The 15,451-nt window shown below is 42.2% G+C and overlaps 1 protein-coding gene across 2 annotated transcripts; it reads left to right on the top strand.

Moving 5' to 3' along the window:
• The first annotated feature begins 1,595 nt into the window (after positions 1 to 1,595).
• Positions 1,596 to 14,600, top strand: TWF1 (twinfilin actin binding protein 1). 2 transcript variants are annotated; one of them, XM_039340717.1, is made up of 3 exons: positions 1,604 to 1,767; positions 11,577 to 11,654; positions 14,224 to 14,600. In XM_039340717.1, exons 1-3 carry the CDS (start codon positions 1,722 to 1,724, stop codon positions 14,580 to 14,582), a joined length of 483 nt encoding a protein of 160 aa, XP_039196651.1. In that variant the 5' UTR covers positions 1,604 to 1,721; the 3' UTR covers positions 14,583 to 14,600. The 2 variants fall into 2 exon arrangements, with proteins under 2 accessions (XP_039196652.1, XP_039196651.1); XM_039340718.1 differs by lacking the exon at positions 11,577 to 11,654 and having other exon boundaries at positions 1,596 to 1,767.
• Positions 14,601 to 15,451: the final 851 nt, after the last annotated feature.

Genomic DNA, 15,451 nt, shown 5'->3' with positions numbered 1-15,451 from the left:
GGAGATGGAAGGAAGGAAGATTGAAGGGGAAAGGAAGGAGATTGAAAGGGAAAGGAAGGAGATGGACAAGGAAGGAGATTGAAGAGGGAAGGAAGGAAGGAAGGAAGGAAGGAAGGAAGGAAGGAGATGGAGATTGAAGGGGAAGGGATGGAGTTGGAGATGGAAGGAAGGAAGGAAGATTGAAGGGGAAAGGAAGGAGATGGAGAAGGAAGGAGATTGAAGGGGGGAGGCGCTGCCAAGGACGCACAAGCAGCTCCGCACAATTGCCCAGGGAGGGGGGGAGGCTTTGGCGGAGAGCCTGGTGGAGAGCCAAGAGGTGGCACATCCAGGGCCTCGGAAGCTGCACGGAGGATCCATGTGCTTCAGAGCTGCCAGCTGCCCTCTCACACCCGCCAACCTGGAGCCCCCATCCTCATCCCAGCACCTCTTGCCCTCTCCCAGCCGCCCCTCAGGACCTGCCCACCCCTCCAGCCTCCTGAGTGCCATTGCAGAGGTGGGGTCGCAGGAGCTTCTTTCCATACCGCGCAGCCCATTGCACAAGAGAGGGGCACGGCCGGAGTGCCAGCTCCCACTTGGAAGGCGCCGCTTCTCCCCTTCCGTCCTGGCCCATCTAAGGGGAGAAATCGATTGCTCAGTTTTAGTGGGGCTGTTTCTGGTTGGGTTGGATTGGGCAGAAGGAGTTTGTTAATTGTATGTTGCTTTTTTCCTTGAGTATTGTGTTTCCTTCTATGTGTGACATACCTCCATTTGTCTTCCTCCAAGAGTTTATCAGTAGGGTCAAATCCTCTGGAAATTATTTTTCATTAATTGGTTCGGTTTGGGTAGAGCTTTCTTTTGTATGTTGGGACTTGGCTAGACTTGCCTCTAAGTTCCTTACTTTTTCTTCCAGTAGTTTTCATAGTTTACATGGAACATGTATTGCATACCACAATAGTATCAGTCACCTGTTCCATGAGTTTGTTGTTTGAAAATTCCTCTTTTTGGTTGGTGGATGTGCTTTGCTGTTAGCCTTGTTTCTAGGTTCTCTGTTCTAGGTAATTATGCCTATTTTTTTTCTATCCTTTTTTCTGCTTGTTTGTGCTTGTTTTTTGTCTTGTTATTTAGGTATAGATAAAAATATGTAATTATAGGTTCAAAAACAAAGTGTATTGCAACAATAAAAACATAATCCAGTAATACTTTAAGAAAAAAGGCAACTGATTATTGTAAGAGGAAGATTTGAGGGCTGAATTTGAAGGTTTGTTTGCTTTAAAGCAAAGTGTTCATAGGGTTTATTTTTTGTTAAGTTTTTAGACGAAATGTTTAATATGGACAAGTCACATAGAAGGACAAAACCATAAATTAAGTTTCTCTTTCTTGAGTCTCTGTGGATGTTTTTTCTTTACAGTTGACATACAGTTCTAATAAAGAATGAGTAAACTGTTCTAGACTAGGATTACATTAAAAACCAGCCTCTGGTGGAATTCTATGAAGAGATCTTGGGAATGACCTGAATCAACGTTACTAGGGTTGACTTGGACCTCAGCACATTCAGGATCGCCTACTTACTATCTTGTAAGAAATGTTGCAAGACAAGTATCGGACCTCCCCTTTTTCCCAGCGAGTGGTGGTGGATGGGATGTAGTCTAGTGGCAGCGATGGGCGGGGTTCCCCGTGGCTCCCGGCGCAGTTCCAGCCGGAAGGAGCTGCTGGCCGGGCAAAGGCGAGAGAGCGGCTGAGTGATGGCAAATATTGCTGTAGTCATGTCCCACCAGACCGGCATCCAAGGTACTTTACAGTATCTTTTGGGGCAATCTGTGGTTTCGGGTTTCTTCCTTTCTCCTTTTGTTTTCAGATTTCCCGCTGGGGCGTTGAGAGAGCACTAAGACTCCTCCCCGCACCCGATTGGCTCTGCTAGGGGCCACTGTAGCGGGGGGAGACTTCTGGCAATTAGATTTAATCCATTCGTCCAATACACAGACTTGCAGTTTCCATCTGTGGAATTTATGCCTTTATATTTAGAAGAAAGCGAGGCATGCCTCTGAGCATATGTAGAGTGCTTTGCGTTTCTGCTTTGTTTTGTTGATTGAGGGAAGTCTAGATCAGAAACTGAATTCCAGACAAGGGAAGCGGAGACTTGGATGATGGGCTTTCAATGCCCTCTCTTTTCTCAGTTCTTCTCATTGGCTATTGAAGCCATAAAGTGATCGAGTCGTTCCAAAGTTCGTCCAAAAAGGGTTTTGTTATTGTACGTAGTAAACACACAAAACACAGTGTAGCAATGGACTTGCAGAGAGGCTCGTCTCTTAATTGCCATCAGGGTAATGTTGCCAAGGAGATTGAGAGGAGGAGGGAAAAGATTGGAGGCGGCGGCGGCAACGGCTTGCGCTGACCTCTTGGGAGTCGCACCTGCTTGCGGACAAATCGAAGTTTCCGAGCCAAACAATTAGCTCTGGAAACAAATACGTTGGGGATTGTTTTGGACGACGCTTGGTTAAGGTTCAACTTTTGCGGGCTAGCATTTGACTACAGCGCCTTATATGGCAAATGCTAACCTTATCCTCATTTTTTCTCTGTGTGAACAAATTCGAAACATACTCAGCTCCGGGATTTACCATCTGATTGTCCTGCATGGGAAAGAAACCTTGCTGAAATCTTAATTGCAGATAGCTGGTGAGAGGCTGAAACATCAGCTAGCCAGGGGTCTTCAAACTTGGCCCTTTTATGACTTGTGGACTTTAACTCCCAGAATTCCTCAGCCAGGCACACTGGCTGAGGAATTCTGGGAATTGAAGTCCACAAGTCAAAAAAGGGCCAAGTTTGAAGACCCCTGAGCTAGCTAGTCATAATTTAGCTTACTTATGAATCAAGTCTGTGGTCAACTGAGGTCTCCAAATTCTTCAGTTTATCCCCTCCCCTTCATGCAGTTTTTGATTATTCATCGACCCCAAACATTTATTACGTTATGAAAATAATGTAATAAATACTACCAGGGCTTTTTTGGTCATAGAACGCCCAGAACAGAATTCCGGCACCTTTTTTGGATGGAACCTTGTAGGGTAGGCAAGGCAGGTTGTATGACATGTGTGAGTTCCAGCACTTTTTTTTAAGCACTGCATACTACTTTAATAGTACTATTACAAATATTTACTCCTTGGATAGTCTCATCCACCTGAATGGACCACTTTGGGGAGCCCTGGTTTATAACCAAGATGTGAGCAAACATTAGAAAATGGGTTAATTCCATTAACTATAGTTAACAGTTGGTAAGACAGTCAGATTGACAAGGCCAATTGCAGGAATTTAGTAAGGTTTCTTACTATATGAGAAAGGAATAGATAGGCCATGTTTGGAAGAATTCCCCTATTTAGGCTCTTCCAGCAGGGATTGTTAAGTGTTTGTTTGCCTGGGGCTGTTTAGCTTGAGTCAGACTGTTTCTTTGCATTGGGGTTTTTCCTATATTGGTTAATGTATGTTTGATTAAATTGTATTTATTTTGTATTGGGGTGAAGGGGGTCGCTCATCAATTCCCCCATTTTGGGCTATCACTAGTGTTCTAATGATTAGTCCAACTAGTTCTGCACATACCTGATAGTGATGATCAATCTAGCACATCATGAAAGAGGTCTTTTTATCTTGCTTGTTAGTTCTGGTAGGGACCGTGCTGATCTTTAGACATCTTAAGCTAAAGGGATTAATTGGCATAGGCAGCAAAGGATGACTCCACCTACTATGACTGTGATTATGGTTGCAATGAGAAGTTTTAACCAATGAAAGTCTAGTAACCACGAAAAAAGCTAGGAGAAGTCCCAGGATGATTGGTTGTGCCCAATATACTGTGCCAATTCTTTTAGATATTTAATGTCTTGTTCAGTTAGTCCAGATTGGTTGGATAGATTAAAACAGCAAAGTCCCTGGAATTCTTCACAGCCATGATTATGCCTTAATAATAAGTAATCAATAGCTTCTCAATTCTCGAGGGTTGCTTCTCTAACTTGCCATAACTCTTTGTTTAGGGCATCAAGGGCATGGGAGGTAGGGTGCATGCCAAGTTGTTGAGGTTTCTGGAGTTATGTACTGCCAGGCCCAGCATTCCCACTAGTGAGATAGCCAATGCAACATATTCTGCTTTGGTGAGAAGGGATGCTTTTGAATCACAGTCGGGTTCTAAAGTGTGGAAACTTCTCTTTTGTTGCCTATGCAGAGAGGGCATCAACATAGTTAATCGCCCAAGTGTGCACAGTCCTCCTGTAGAGTTAGCTGGTAAGTAAGTGTAAGCCATTTTCCCACAGAGTAAGAACCATCCTGGTGGAAGTTTCATGTGGCTGTAAAAGAAGGTGATAGTTTCAGTATGGTTGCAAATTAACTGTGTTGTTGAGGTTACAGATTTCTGTAAATCTGGATGTGTGGTGCCCTATTAGTTAAAACATGTTGCTGAGTGTGTGAAAGAGTTTCTTTCTGTGACTTTTACTGCTGTGTGAGTTGTCAGCAGGACTTGGTAAGGACCGGTTCACTTAGGTTGCAATGGTGATTTTCTGATGTAGGCCTTTATCCAAATACAGTCTCCTGGCTTGAAAGGATGCAGGTTTTTTTCCAAAGGCAAGGTCTGCTTTAAGGTGCTTTTTTCCCACAACTTCCAGAGCTGTTGCTGTAGGGCTATAAGATAAGACGATAGGACCATCTCCCTTCTCTCTAGGCAAAGGGAGTGTGGGTCCAGACCTTTTAGTATGTCAGGTGGGCAGCCAAACAGTAGTTCAAAGGAGGAGATGCCCAAATCCCATCTTGGCCAGATTCTAAGGTGGAATAAGGCTATAGGTAATACTTGGGGACAGGATAGGTGTGTCTCCTGGCACAGTTTACCCAGGAGGGTCTTTAAGTCTCTGTTCTGGCGTTCTACGCCCGTGATGAGTAAGGGTGTGCCAGTGTGTGTAGTTCCTGTCTGATTCCGAGTGCCTGGAGGACATATGTAACAACTTGTGACACAAAGTGTGTCTCTCTATCCATATCTAAGACAGTTGGGACCCCAAACCTGGGCACTAAGTCTTTTAGGAGGTGTCTGGCTGTCTCCAGGGCTGTAGCATGGTGGCATGGGTATGCTTCTACCCAGTGGGTTAATTGGTCCCTGCACACTAATATATATTGGTAGTTGCTAGCCTTTGAGAGCTGTATGTAGTGCAGCTGAAGTTTTTCAAAGGGGCAGTGAGCCCATGGTCTTTCCCCTTGGTGGATTGCCTTTTTGGAGGATGAATTGTTTGCTTGGCATGTTTGACATCCTCTGGCTATGCGGGTAGCCTCACTGGACATTCCTGGAGCATACTATACCCTCCTTATGGCAACTACCATAGCCTGTGTCCCTCAGTGCCCTTTGGAGTGTAAGTTGGCATATTAGACATAGTAGACGCCTAGGGGCTATGGGTCTACCATCAGGGACCCACCAGAAACCATCATGATAGGTTGCTTCACATTTTGATTTCCTCTGGCTCTAACAAGTCTAGGTATTGTATTTTGTTTTCTAAGTGTGTTGCTAAGAAAGTGGCAGATACTGGCATGGGTTGGGTAGCAGCCCATTTAGCTGTGGCATTGGCGAATTGGTTACCTTTGGTGGTGCTAGACCCATCTCTTTGGTGGGCTCTACAGTGGATGATTGCAAGGCTTGAAGGCAACTGGATGGCTTTGAATAGATCAGATATAAGGTCAGCATGGGCAATTGGTTGGCCATTCAATGTTAAAAAGCCTCTTTGCTTCCACAGAGAACCGGTCGCATGACCAGACTCCAAAAGCATATCTGGAGTCAGTATATACATTGGTAGACCGGTTTTCTGCCATCTTGCACGCTTTTTCAATGCGATTAGCTCAGCTGCTTGTGTGCTATAGTGCAGTTGCAGTGTGGAAGCCCAAACTACTTCATGGAGGGAAACGATGGATGCTCCTGTTACTTGCTTTCCTTCTTGTAAGTAAGAGGAACTATCGGTGAATAGTTCTAATTCTGGGTTTTGTAGAGGGGTGTTGGCCAAATCTGGGTAGGGTAATTCAGCGTCCTGTACCAGGTGTAAGCAGTTGTGCAAGGGTTCAGCTGACAGTTGAGTGGGCAGGAGGATAACTGGGTTTAGGGTACTGCAGCACTCAAAAGAGATGTGCTCCGATGTAAATAACTCTGCTTTGTATTGGGCTAGGCACTGTTGTGTGAATGCTTGTTGTGATTTTAGCAGCATAGCGAGCACATCATGGGGAACTCACAAGATGGGGGAATGACTTAAGACTAAGTCTTTTGATTGCTTAACTAGGTCCACCATTGCAGCCACTGCTCTTAAATGGGGAACAGTTCTTCTTGCTACTGGGTCTAACTGAACAGAGTAATAGGCTACTGGTCTGAGTGTTGGACTGAATCTCTGTGCCAGCACTCCTAAACCCACACACTTACATTCGTGGACAAAAAGGAAAAAGGTTTTTTGTAATCAGGGAGGCCCAGGGCAGGGGCTGAAGCTAGAGTTTGCTTTATTTTTTGGAAGGTGTTAGTTAATTCTTTTGTCCATTCAGTGGGATCTGGTTTATCCTTTGAAGTTAATTGGATCAAAGGTTTTGCCATTTCCCCAAAAGAGGGAATCCAAGGGCAACAGAATCCCAAGACCCCCAATAAGGCTCAAACTTGATGCTTGGTTTGTGGGTGCGTCATCCCTAAAATGGTTTTAACCCTTTCTGGTGCTAACCTCCTAATCCCAGGAGCACTGATATATCCTAAGTAGGTTACTTCCTTTTTTAGGTACTGTAGCTTTCAGGGGGAGGCTTTGTGTCCTCTTTCACTCAAGCACTCTAATAGATGGTAGATGTCAGTCCTGCGACTTTCCAACAATAAATCATCCATGTATTGAATTAAAGTGGAATTGTGTGGCAGGGAAATAGAAGCAACGTCTTTGTTTCTTTTCTTTCTCTCTGTCTTTTTCCACCTCTTTCCTTTCCTTTTCTTTCTCCGCCAATTTTTCCTTATGGTCGAATGCAAAGGTTGCGATTCTGCGCAATTCTGAGATGTCTAATGCCGATCAGTTAGAAACTTATTTTATGAAAATGCCTCTGGATATCATTTGCTTATTGATCAATGAAGGCGGCAGCTAGAATTTTTTGGTCCTTTTGGCAGTTTAAATCTAAATGGGCAAATGCCACTCCAGCCTCTAGGAGGTGAACCCAGAAGGCAGCTGGGGTTTCTTTATCCCTCTGTGTTGTTCGCTGGAATTCGGACCAATTCAGGAGCTTCCTCCCTATCTTCTGGAATGCCTCCATTAAATTGTCCTTAGCCCTTGTATATTCATCCCAGTGGTTCATTTTGTTATAATCCTAGTCTGGGCAGTTCAATGGCCAAGCAATTCTGGCAGGGGCTACTTGCCCCAGCATAATTATTATGGGCCGCCTGGCTATTTCCTCAGTTTTCTCAAAGTGTTTCATTAATTCGTCTTTTGTCAGAAAGATGTGCAGTAATTGGGTGACATCTCCCCATGATGGGTTATGGTTCTCAATCATTTTTTTTTAATTGAAATTTTTTTAAAATTTTACAAAAACAAAACAACCCTTCCCCAAACCTCCCCAACCCTCCCATTCCCTCCCCCAACCTTCCCAGAGCTGAATACAGGCTTAATTGAAATTTCTTCAAAAAATCTTTAAAAAGATATAAACCATGAATAAATCTAAATACTTTAATTGAACAAATTATAAAATAATTAACAATAATATATATATAGAAAAACATAAATACCAAAAGAAAAATGCTTAAAAAAAAGAATAAAAAAAAGAAAAAAGAAAAAGATAAAAGAAAGTATAATAAAAATAAAAAAATAAAAATAAAAAAAGAATAAAATCTATAAAATATTTTAAATTTTAAATATAAGTTATTGAAAAACTAAATAATATTTTTTTATATCCAACTTATATTGTATAAAATCTATCCATTTTTTCCATACCACAAAATACTTCTCTTGCGATGTTATTTGGACTTTAGTTTGAAAGGCTGACCTTTCTTTTTTTTCTTTGTTTTTTTTTGTGTGGAGAGTGAAAGTAAAACGGCGATTTGAAAGTTTTTTTTTTTTCTTTCCGGAAAAAAAGTGAGTGAAACGGAATGTTATGGACTACATGGTTTTCTTTTAAACTTTTTCTGAAGATGGATTTGTGTTTTGGAATGATTTTTTAAACTCTCCTTTGTTTTTTATTTCTTTTTCTCTTTTTGAGGATTTTTTTAATTGTTTTTTTTTAAGAAGGAAGAAAGAAGAAATAAGATTTTTTCTTTTTTTAAAATGGCTTCAAAGAGGCAAGCAGCTTCTACAGTACCCAAGGTGGCTTCTTCTCCTGTGATCCTACCGGCACAACAACCTAAAGCTACACCACCACCTTCTCCTCCTTTGCCAGCAATAATGGTACAAGATATGAAAGACATAATGGGAAGTGCTGTGTCTCAAATCAGAGGGGAAATGAAGGAGCTTTTAGAGCAAATAAAATCCAAATCAGAGGGGAAATGAAGAACCTTTTAGAGCAGAATAACACTATTCTGAGGCAAGACATAGTTATGGCTTTAACAGGACTTGCTTCTGTGGTTGAGAAGTTAGATTCTAGAGTGGAAGAGGTGGCAGACAAGGTGGAAATTTTGGAAGACAAATTTGAAGGTATGGAAAAAAAGATGGAAATTTCACAAGATGATATTGTTATGTCTCAGTACAGAGAGATGGAACATGCTTTAAGAATCAGGGGCCTGAAAGAAGATATGCAGCAAGATCTGAGAGAGATTGTGGTAAATGACTTTGCTGCTATTTTGAATAGAGAGAAAGAGGAAATATTCAGAGAAGTTGAAAAAATTTATAGAGTTAACTCCTGGGCTCTCGATCATTTTTAAGATTGTTATAACCACTTGTGGGTCTGCTCGGAAGGAGGGGGTATCCAAGATGACTAGGTCAGCTGGGGAAAAGGTTATATGGGTTAGGACATATTCAGCTTGGCCCCTCAGAGACCTGGATACAGGCCTGCTCAGCAGAGGGCCCATGATTTTTAGTTTGGGGTTGTCTAGGGTGTCTGAGGTTTGAGTTCAACTTTGTGTCTGGTTTAGGTTTTTTGATCTGGAAAGTTCAGCCGAGCAATACCAGTAAGGTAGCTGAGCCGATTCTATTCTAGACCTAAATGCTTTCAGGGTTTTAAATTAAAATGTGCCGCTTTCTGGCCCAATGTGTTTTCCACATTCATCTCTAAGCAAAGCCCATTTTTTGCATAATTTCTTTATCTGTCTCTTTTTCATGCCTGCCTGAACGGGTAGCCAATACCCGTCCCAGGCTTCAAGCAAGTCCTTTACGGGGGAGTCTATCTCGACCCTTGAACTAGAACATCCCATGATCCCCCTATTTCCAATGTAGGGGTTCACTTCAGCTTAGTCGGGTCTGGCACACTTGAAGCCTCCTTCTACCTACCACCACAGTTTTTGGGTCAAAAAGGGACCCACAGAGGACTCTGGTATCCCTAACAGAGTATGGGTTGCTCCTTCAGGGATTCTCTACCACAGTTTCAAACCAAAAAGGGGCCTGTGAGGACTCTTTTGCTCCCCGCAGAGAGTATGGGTTGCTCCTGTACCATCTTTTCCTTCACAAGCACAATTTGCGGACCTCAAATGTCTGGGAGGATCTCTGCTTGCTTTCAGAAGTATGAGTCGCTCCTAGCCCAGGACTTAATTTTCCTACCTTGGGGATTTGCTTATGAATTACTGGCGGGTGGGCCCGGTCTATCAATTCTGAAGTTTTATTGACACTTTCGTTGCCTGCTCGGCTCCTCTCTCTTTCTCAGAATGTTCCTCGCTCTGGTGGCCCCCTTGTTTTCCCAGGTTCTCCTGGTCATGACTCTAAAAGAGCTAGCAGCAGACCGGGGGGCGGCTAGAGAGCACACAGAGGGAGTGGGATCCAGCTGTTTCACACATACATTCATACGTTTCCTTTCATTCTCTAAGACCCTTTAAATCTAGAAGTTTGAATTTGGCAGTACTCATCCACTTTCCAGGTAGCTGCTTGTGCACAAGTCTCAAAGACTTCCTTTAATACTGGTTGCCGACTGGGCAAGGTCCGTAGAGGCTTCCCCACGGAACAAGGTGTCCGCTGCTGGCTTGGTGATGGCTCTTCCGGGCCCAGTCCAGTGGCTGGGTGAGCTGGAAGTCCCTTCATGGTCGCCAGGAAATTGTTGGGAGGAATTGCCCCATTTAGGCTCTTCCAGCCAGGATTTTCTGCAAATGGCACTAGAAGAATAACTAGAACATGAAGCTAGCTACTGGAAAGAGAGGTTTAATCACAGAGATTAGTGACAATTCAACATGAATCCCTGGCTAGCTAGAAAGAGTGGTCCCCAAGCGTGAGTTTTTATACCTTTTCTTGGTTTTCAAAACTGTCATTTCGTGGCTTTAAAATTGTCATTCCTGATTTGTGGAGCAGTGTCTATTGATGTGTTAATTTATCAGATATTGCTCAGGAAAAGGTTAATCCTTGCCTCAGGAGAGGATATGATTTGTTCCTATTTATTATCTATTCCTTATTATTATGTCCCTGTCTTAATCCTGTCAGTCTTAATTGTTGATAGCCAGTCTCGCATTCCAGCATTTCAGCTTATCTTAAATGTTTTAAATTGTTACTTTGTATCTGTTGTGTTAAGTGTTTGTTTGCCTGGGGCTGTTTAGCTTGAGTCAAACTGTTTCTTTGCATTGGGGTTTTTCTATATTGGTTAATGCATGTTTGATTAAATCATATTTATTTTTTATTTGGGTGAAGGGGGGTCTCTCATCAACCATAATGGAAAAATCCATTGAATTAATTGTTATTATGTATAAATGGAAAATTCCAACCAAAATAGAAAAATGAGGGTTGGCAAACAATCCTGTCTTAAACATGCATTTTGTGATTCTCATCTGGAGAATGTGTTTTAGCTATGAGGAGTAGGGATGATATACCAGAGGGATAAATAGATAAGCAAACAAATCTGCAAACCAAAGTTAGCAATTTTTGCTGTCTACAATTAAGGACATCTTCTGGAAACTGAGTAAGGATTTGGGACTTTTAATGGGGCTTCCTGGAAAAACAAATTATTTCCCCTGCTCTTTGGTCTTTCTTGAAGAAAGGGGGAATTCCTTCCAGACTGTGTTCAGGCTTCAGCTGCTTTCTAAAACTGCTTCTGCTATTGCTTTTCACCAGGCCTGTAGAAAAATAGATCAGATTGGGTTGCACTGATTGTAACTTAGTAGCATTCATGTGATTATTTCTATGCTAATTTCTGCAGGAAAATGTGCTTTTGTCTTGCTATGTTGATTTATTGTCAATGCCAGCAGCTGAAGGCACAGCACACAATGCTGTGTGGATTTCATTTATTACATGTACAGATAAATTATACAACATAAAATGAAATTTCGGATTATGTTAGTTTATTTATTTTGTATTTATGAGTTGAAAAGGACCTCAATTGTAGTATAAAAGTATCTAATGGTACTGGTCACGTGAAATATATATTTCAGTCATAACTGATATAGTAAATGGTTAGCTTTAAACCAAACTGAATGACTAAAATCCATTGTTCTTCTTGTTTTTTCTTTTTTTCAGCTAGTGAAGAAGTCAAAGAAATCTTTGCCAGAGCTAGGAATGGCCAATACAGGTTTTTAAAAATAGTTATTGAAAATGGTACGTGTCAGTTCCCTTTCTGATACTTTCTCATGGTGTTGCTTGGATGAATAAGGGAAAATCAATAAAGTGATGGATGACTGTTTTTTTTCTGAGCCCTTGGAACTAGGCAGTGCTTGTCAATAGAAATTGCCTATGTCCTAGGTCACAGTCGGCAACCTGCGGCTCCGGAGCCGCATGCGGCTCTTTGAGCCTTCCCCTGTGGCTCCCAGCCTCCTCTGCCTTTGCAGAGAGAGACAGAGAGAGGCAACTGCGCTTCCCTGCTTCAATCTCTGTGTGTGTGTGTGTGTGTGTTTTGTGTGTGTGTGTGTGTGTGTGTGTAAAAGAGAGTGTACTCACATGTTCTCCGAGGAGCTGAAAAGCTTACTGGGCGGAGCTCCTCCCTTTGCTGCGTCTCTGCAGGAAGCAGGAAGCAGGAAGGGCAGGAGAGAGCTAGCTAGCCCAGCTAGGCTGACTCAGGAATTCTGGGAGTTGAAGTCCATGAGTCATAAAAGAGACGAGGTTGCCTACCCCTGATCTTGTTGGACAACAGCTTGAAGCTTGCCAGGTGAGCAGCAGATAGGAGAGGGGGGGAGAAAGAGAGAGAGAGAAAGAGAGAGAGGGAGGGAGGGAGAGAGAGAGGAGAGAGAGAGAGAGAGAGAAAGAGAGTGGGGGAAGAGGAGTGGTAGACCAAGGGCAGATAGAGAGGGAGGGAGACAGAGAGAGAGAGAGACCCTTTTGACATCTAAAATGAAGATAACACTGCATATATCCTTTTTTTAACCTGTGTGTGTATGTGTGTGTGTGTGTGTGTATGTATGTATGTATATATATATATATACACATACATACATACATATACATATACACACACACACACACACACAAATACCCCCCCCACACAAACACACACACCTATAATAAAGGTAAAAAAGGATATATGCAGTGTTATCTTCATTTTAGATATCAAAAGGGTTTTGCGGCTCCAGTGTTTTGTTTTTGGTGGGAAACGGGTCCAAGTGGCTCTTTAAGTGTTTTGGGTTGCCTACCCCTGTCCTAGGTGATGTTTTGCTTAAGTCAGCTTGACTCCTGGTGATAAGCTCCAACTGTGAAAGGGTGGACTAGAAGACCTTTAAGCTCCCTTTGAACTCTATGGTTTTATCACTAGTGACATATTTGCATCAGGATTTTTCAAACTATGTTTCACCACAGTGGTGCCCATTCTTTCTGATCTGGTGGACCAGGAGAGGGGATAGTTCCATGTCAGTGGCAGAATTGTATGAAAGTGCATGCAGTTCCATTTGCGCAAGCATGTGCACTTGCCACTTGTAGAAATGGAGCTTTGTGCATGAGCACCCACTATTCACGCATGTGGAGCTGCCCACATATGAGCGCCCTTGTGTCCACTGCACACACAAGTGGAATTACACATGCAAAAGCATCCTCTGCTTGCACAGCCCAGTTCTGGGCGATGGCCCAGGGGTTGGGGACCCATTCAACAGAATGTTAAGTTTCACAAGAACCTGAGAGATTTCATGAAAGGCTAAGGGCAAAAAAAGGGAGGAAGGGTCTTCAACAGAACTTATCTTCTGTCGCTAGAGCTTTACCTTTGGATCAAGAGTTCTGAGATTTATTTTTTTTAACTAGCAGGTTCCATATCTTGAACTAGTTTAAAAATTCCTGATCTGTGTTGCTTTTTTTAGCAACAGCATTTAGGTTTTTCACTGCACTTTGTAACTTCCCAATCTAGACTACAGATTTAGGAACTTGCATTTTATTTTAAGTGAATTGTTATCTTCAAAGAGAGTGATAGAAGGAGGGCAGAACCAGAAAAAGAAGAAGAGCCAGTTTGGTGTAATGATTAAGGTGGTAGCCTAAAAACTTCTAGTCTTGCCATAGGCACGAAAGCTGGTTAGGTGATTTGGGCCAGTCACTTTCTCTCAGTTGACCCCCTTTAACAGGGTTGTTGTTTTGGTGAAAATAGGAGGAAGGGGAATTATGTATGATCACTGCCTTGAGTTACTTATAAAGTAATAAAGGCTGGATAACAATACAATTAATTATATTGTATATTCAGTAATTAATAAATAGCATTGTCCCTGTGTCTTCTGCAATTTTTAGTTCCAAGGCAATAAAATAGCAGTTCATATGACACATTAACCAACCATATTTTAGTTTAAGGTATATAAGTAGTGCAATTGGTTGAGTAAAGCCAGTTAGGCTACTTGTAAATCTTGGCTAAGATAGTAGTGTTTCATTCCAATATAGGCACAATTCTGAACTGTACATTCTTTTAAATCTTTTCTGTTGTCTTATTGTCACATTTCAAAAGGGGCTAGAGATTGAAGTCTCTTATCTGCCTTAATTGCCTTTTGTAAGGAATTCTGAATAGCTATATTTTGGTTTTAATGAATTCAGCATAACTCCTGGATATTTTTCCTGGCCTGATGCCTTTCAAATATGTTGGGAATGATAGATGCCAACTACAGTAGATGTTTCAGTAGTCTTCTGGGAAACATAAATATGTTTATTTAATGTAAATGTTGCTGCCATTAATAGTTTGTCATTCATATTTAATGTATTTTTACAGAGCAGCTTGCTGTGGGACGTGCCAAGCAACCTGGTTCAACCTGGGAAAAGGATTATGATTCCTTTATTCTCCCTCTGCTTGAAGAAAGACAATCATGTTATCTCCTGTACAGATTAGATTCTCACAATGCCCAAGGATATGAATGGATCTTTATTGCATGGTCACCAGATCATTCTCCTGTATGTAACAGAATTAAATTGATGACAACAAACTATACATTAAACTCTTTTAAACATATCTTTTACTGCAAATTAGTATTTGGTTATTCCTATACTTCACAGATCCATGTGCTTGTCTTCCACTTTCTCACCCTTAAGTCATGTCTTTTTTGGCTAACAGGCACCCATTGGAAAGGATAGTACTAATTAAAACAGAAATAAATGCACATCTGTTCATGTGATTTTTTTTATAATGATATTTGTTTCACTAGACCAGGGGTAGGCAACCCAAAACACTTAAAGAGCCACTTGGACCCGTTTCCCACCAAAAACAAAACACTGGGAGCCGCAAAACCCTTTTGATATCTAAAATGAAGATAACACTGCATATATCCTTTTTTACCTTTATTATAGGTAGGTGTGTGTGTGTGTGTGTGTGTGTGTATGTATATATGTATGTATGTATGTATGTGTGTGTGTATACACACACACACACACACACACACACACAGGTAAAAAAGGATATATGCAGTGTTATCTTCATTTTAGATGTCAAAAGGGTCTCTCTCTCTCTCCCTCTCTATCTGCCCTTGGTCTGCCACTCCTCTTCCCCCGCTCTCTTTCTCTCTCTCTCTCTCTCTCTCTCCTCCCTCTCTCTCTCTCTTTCTCCCCCCCTCTCCTATCTGCTGCTCACCTGGCAAGCTTCAAGCTGTTGTCCAACAAGCTCAGGGGTAGGCAACCTCATCTCTTTTATGACTCATGGACTTCAACTCCCAGAATTCCTGAGTCAGCCTAGCTGGGCTAGCTAGCTCTCTCCTGCCCTTCCTGCTTCCTGCTTCCTGCAGAGATGCAGCAAAGGGAGGAGCTCCGCCCAGTAAGCTTTTCAGCTCCTCGGAGAACACTGTGAGTGCACTCTCTTTTACACATACACACACACACACAGAGAGAGAGAGAGAGAGAGAGAGAGAGAGAGAGAGAGAGAGAGAGAGAGAGAGAGAGAAGCAGGGAAGTGCAATTGCCTCTCTCTGTCTCTGTCTTTCTCAGCAAAGCTGGGAGCCACAGGGGAAGGC

Source organism: Crotalus tigris, unplaced genomic scaffold (assembly GCF_016545835.1).
Source record: "Crotalus tigris isolate CLP2741 ecotype Arizona unplaced genomic scaffold, ASM1654583v1 scf7180000017753.6788120, whole genome shotgun sequence".
In the NCBI taxonomy this organism is placed as follows: Eukaryota; Metazoa; Chordata; class Lepidosauria; order Squamata; family Viperidae; genus Crotalus; species Crotalus tigris.
This window is presented reverse-complemented; position numbering and strand designations above follow the sequence as displayed.

Bases quoted from the DNA above. Each gene is read 5' to 3' on its own strand.
- TWF1 (XM_039340717.1), top strand. From the start codon at position 1,722: ATGGCAAATATTGCTGTAGTCATGTCCCACCAGACCGGCATCCAAG. The intron at 1,768-11,576 runs GTACTTTACAGT...TCTTTTTTTCAG, and splicing joins CCACCAGACCGGCATCCAAG to CTAGTGAAGAAGTCAAAGAA. The intron at 11,655-14,223 runs GTACGTGTCAGT...GTATTTTTACAG, and splicing joins AAAAATAGTTATTGAAAATG to AGCAGCTTGCTGTGGGACGT.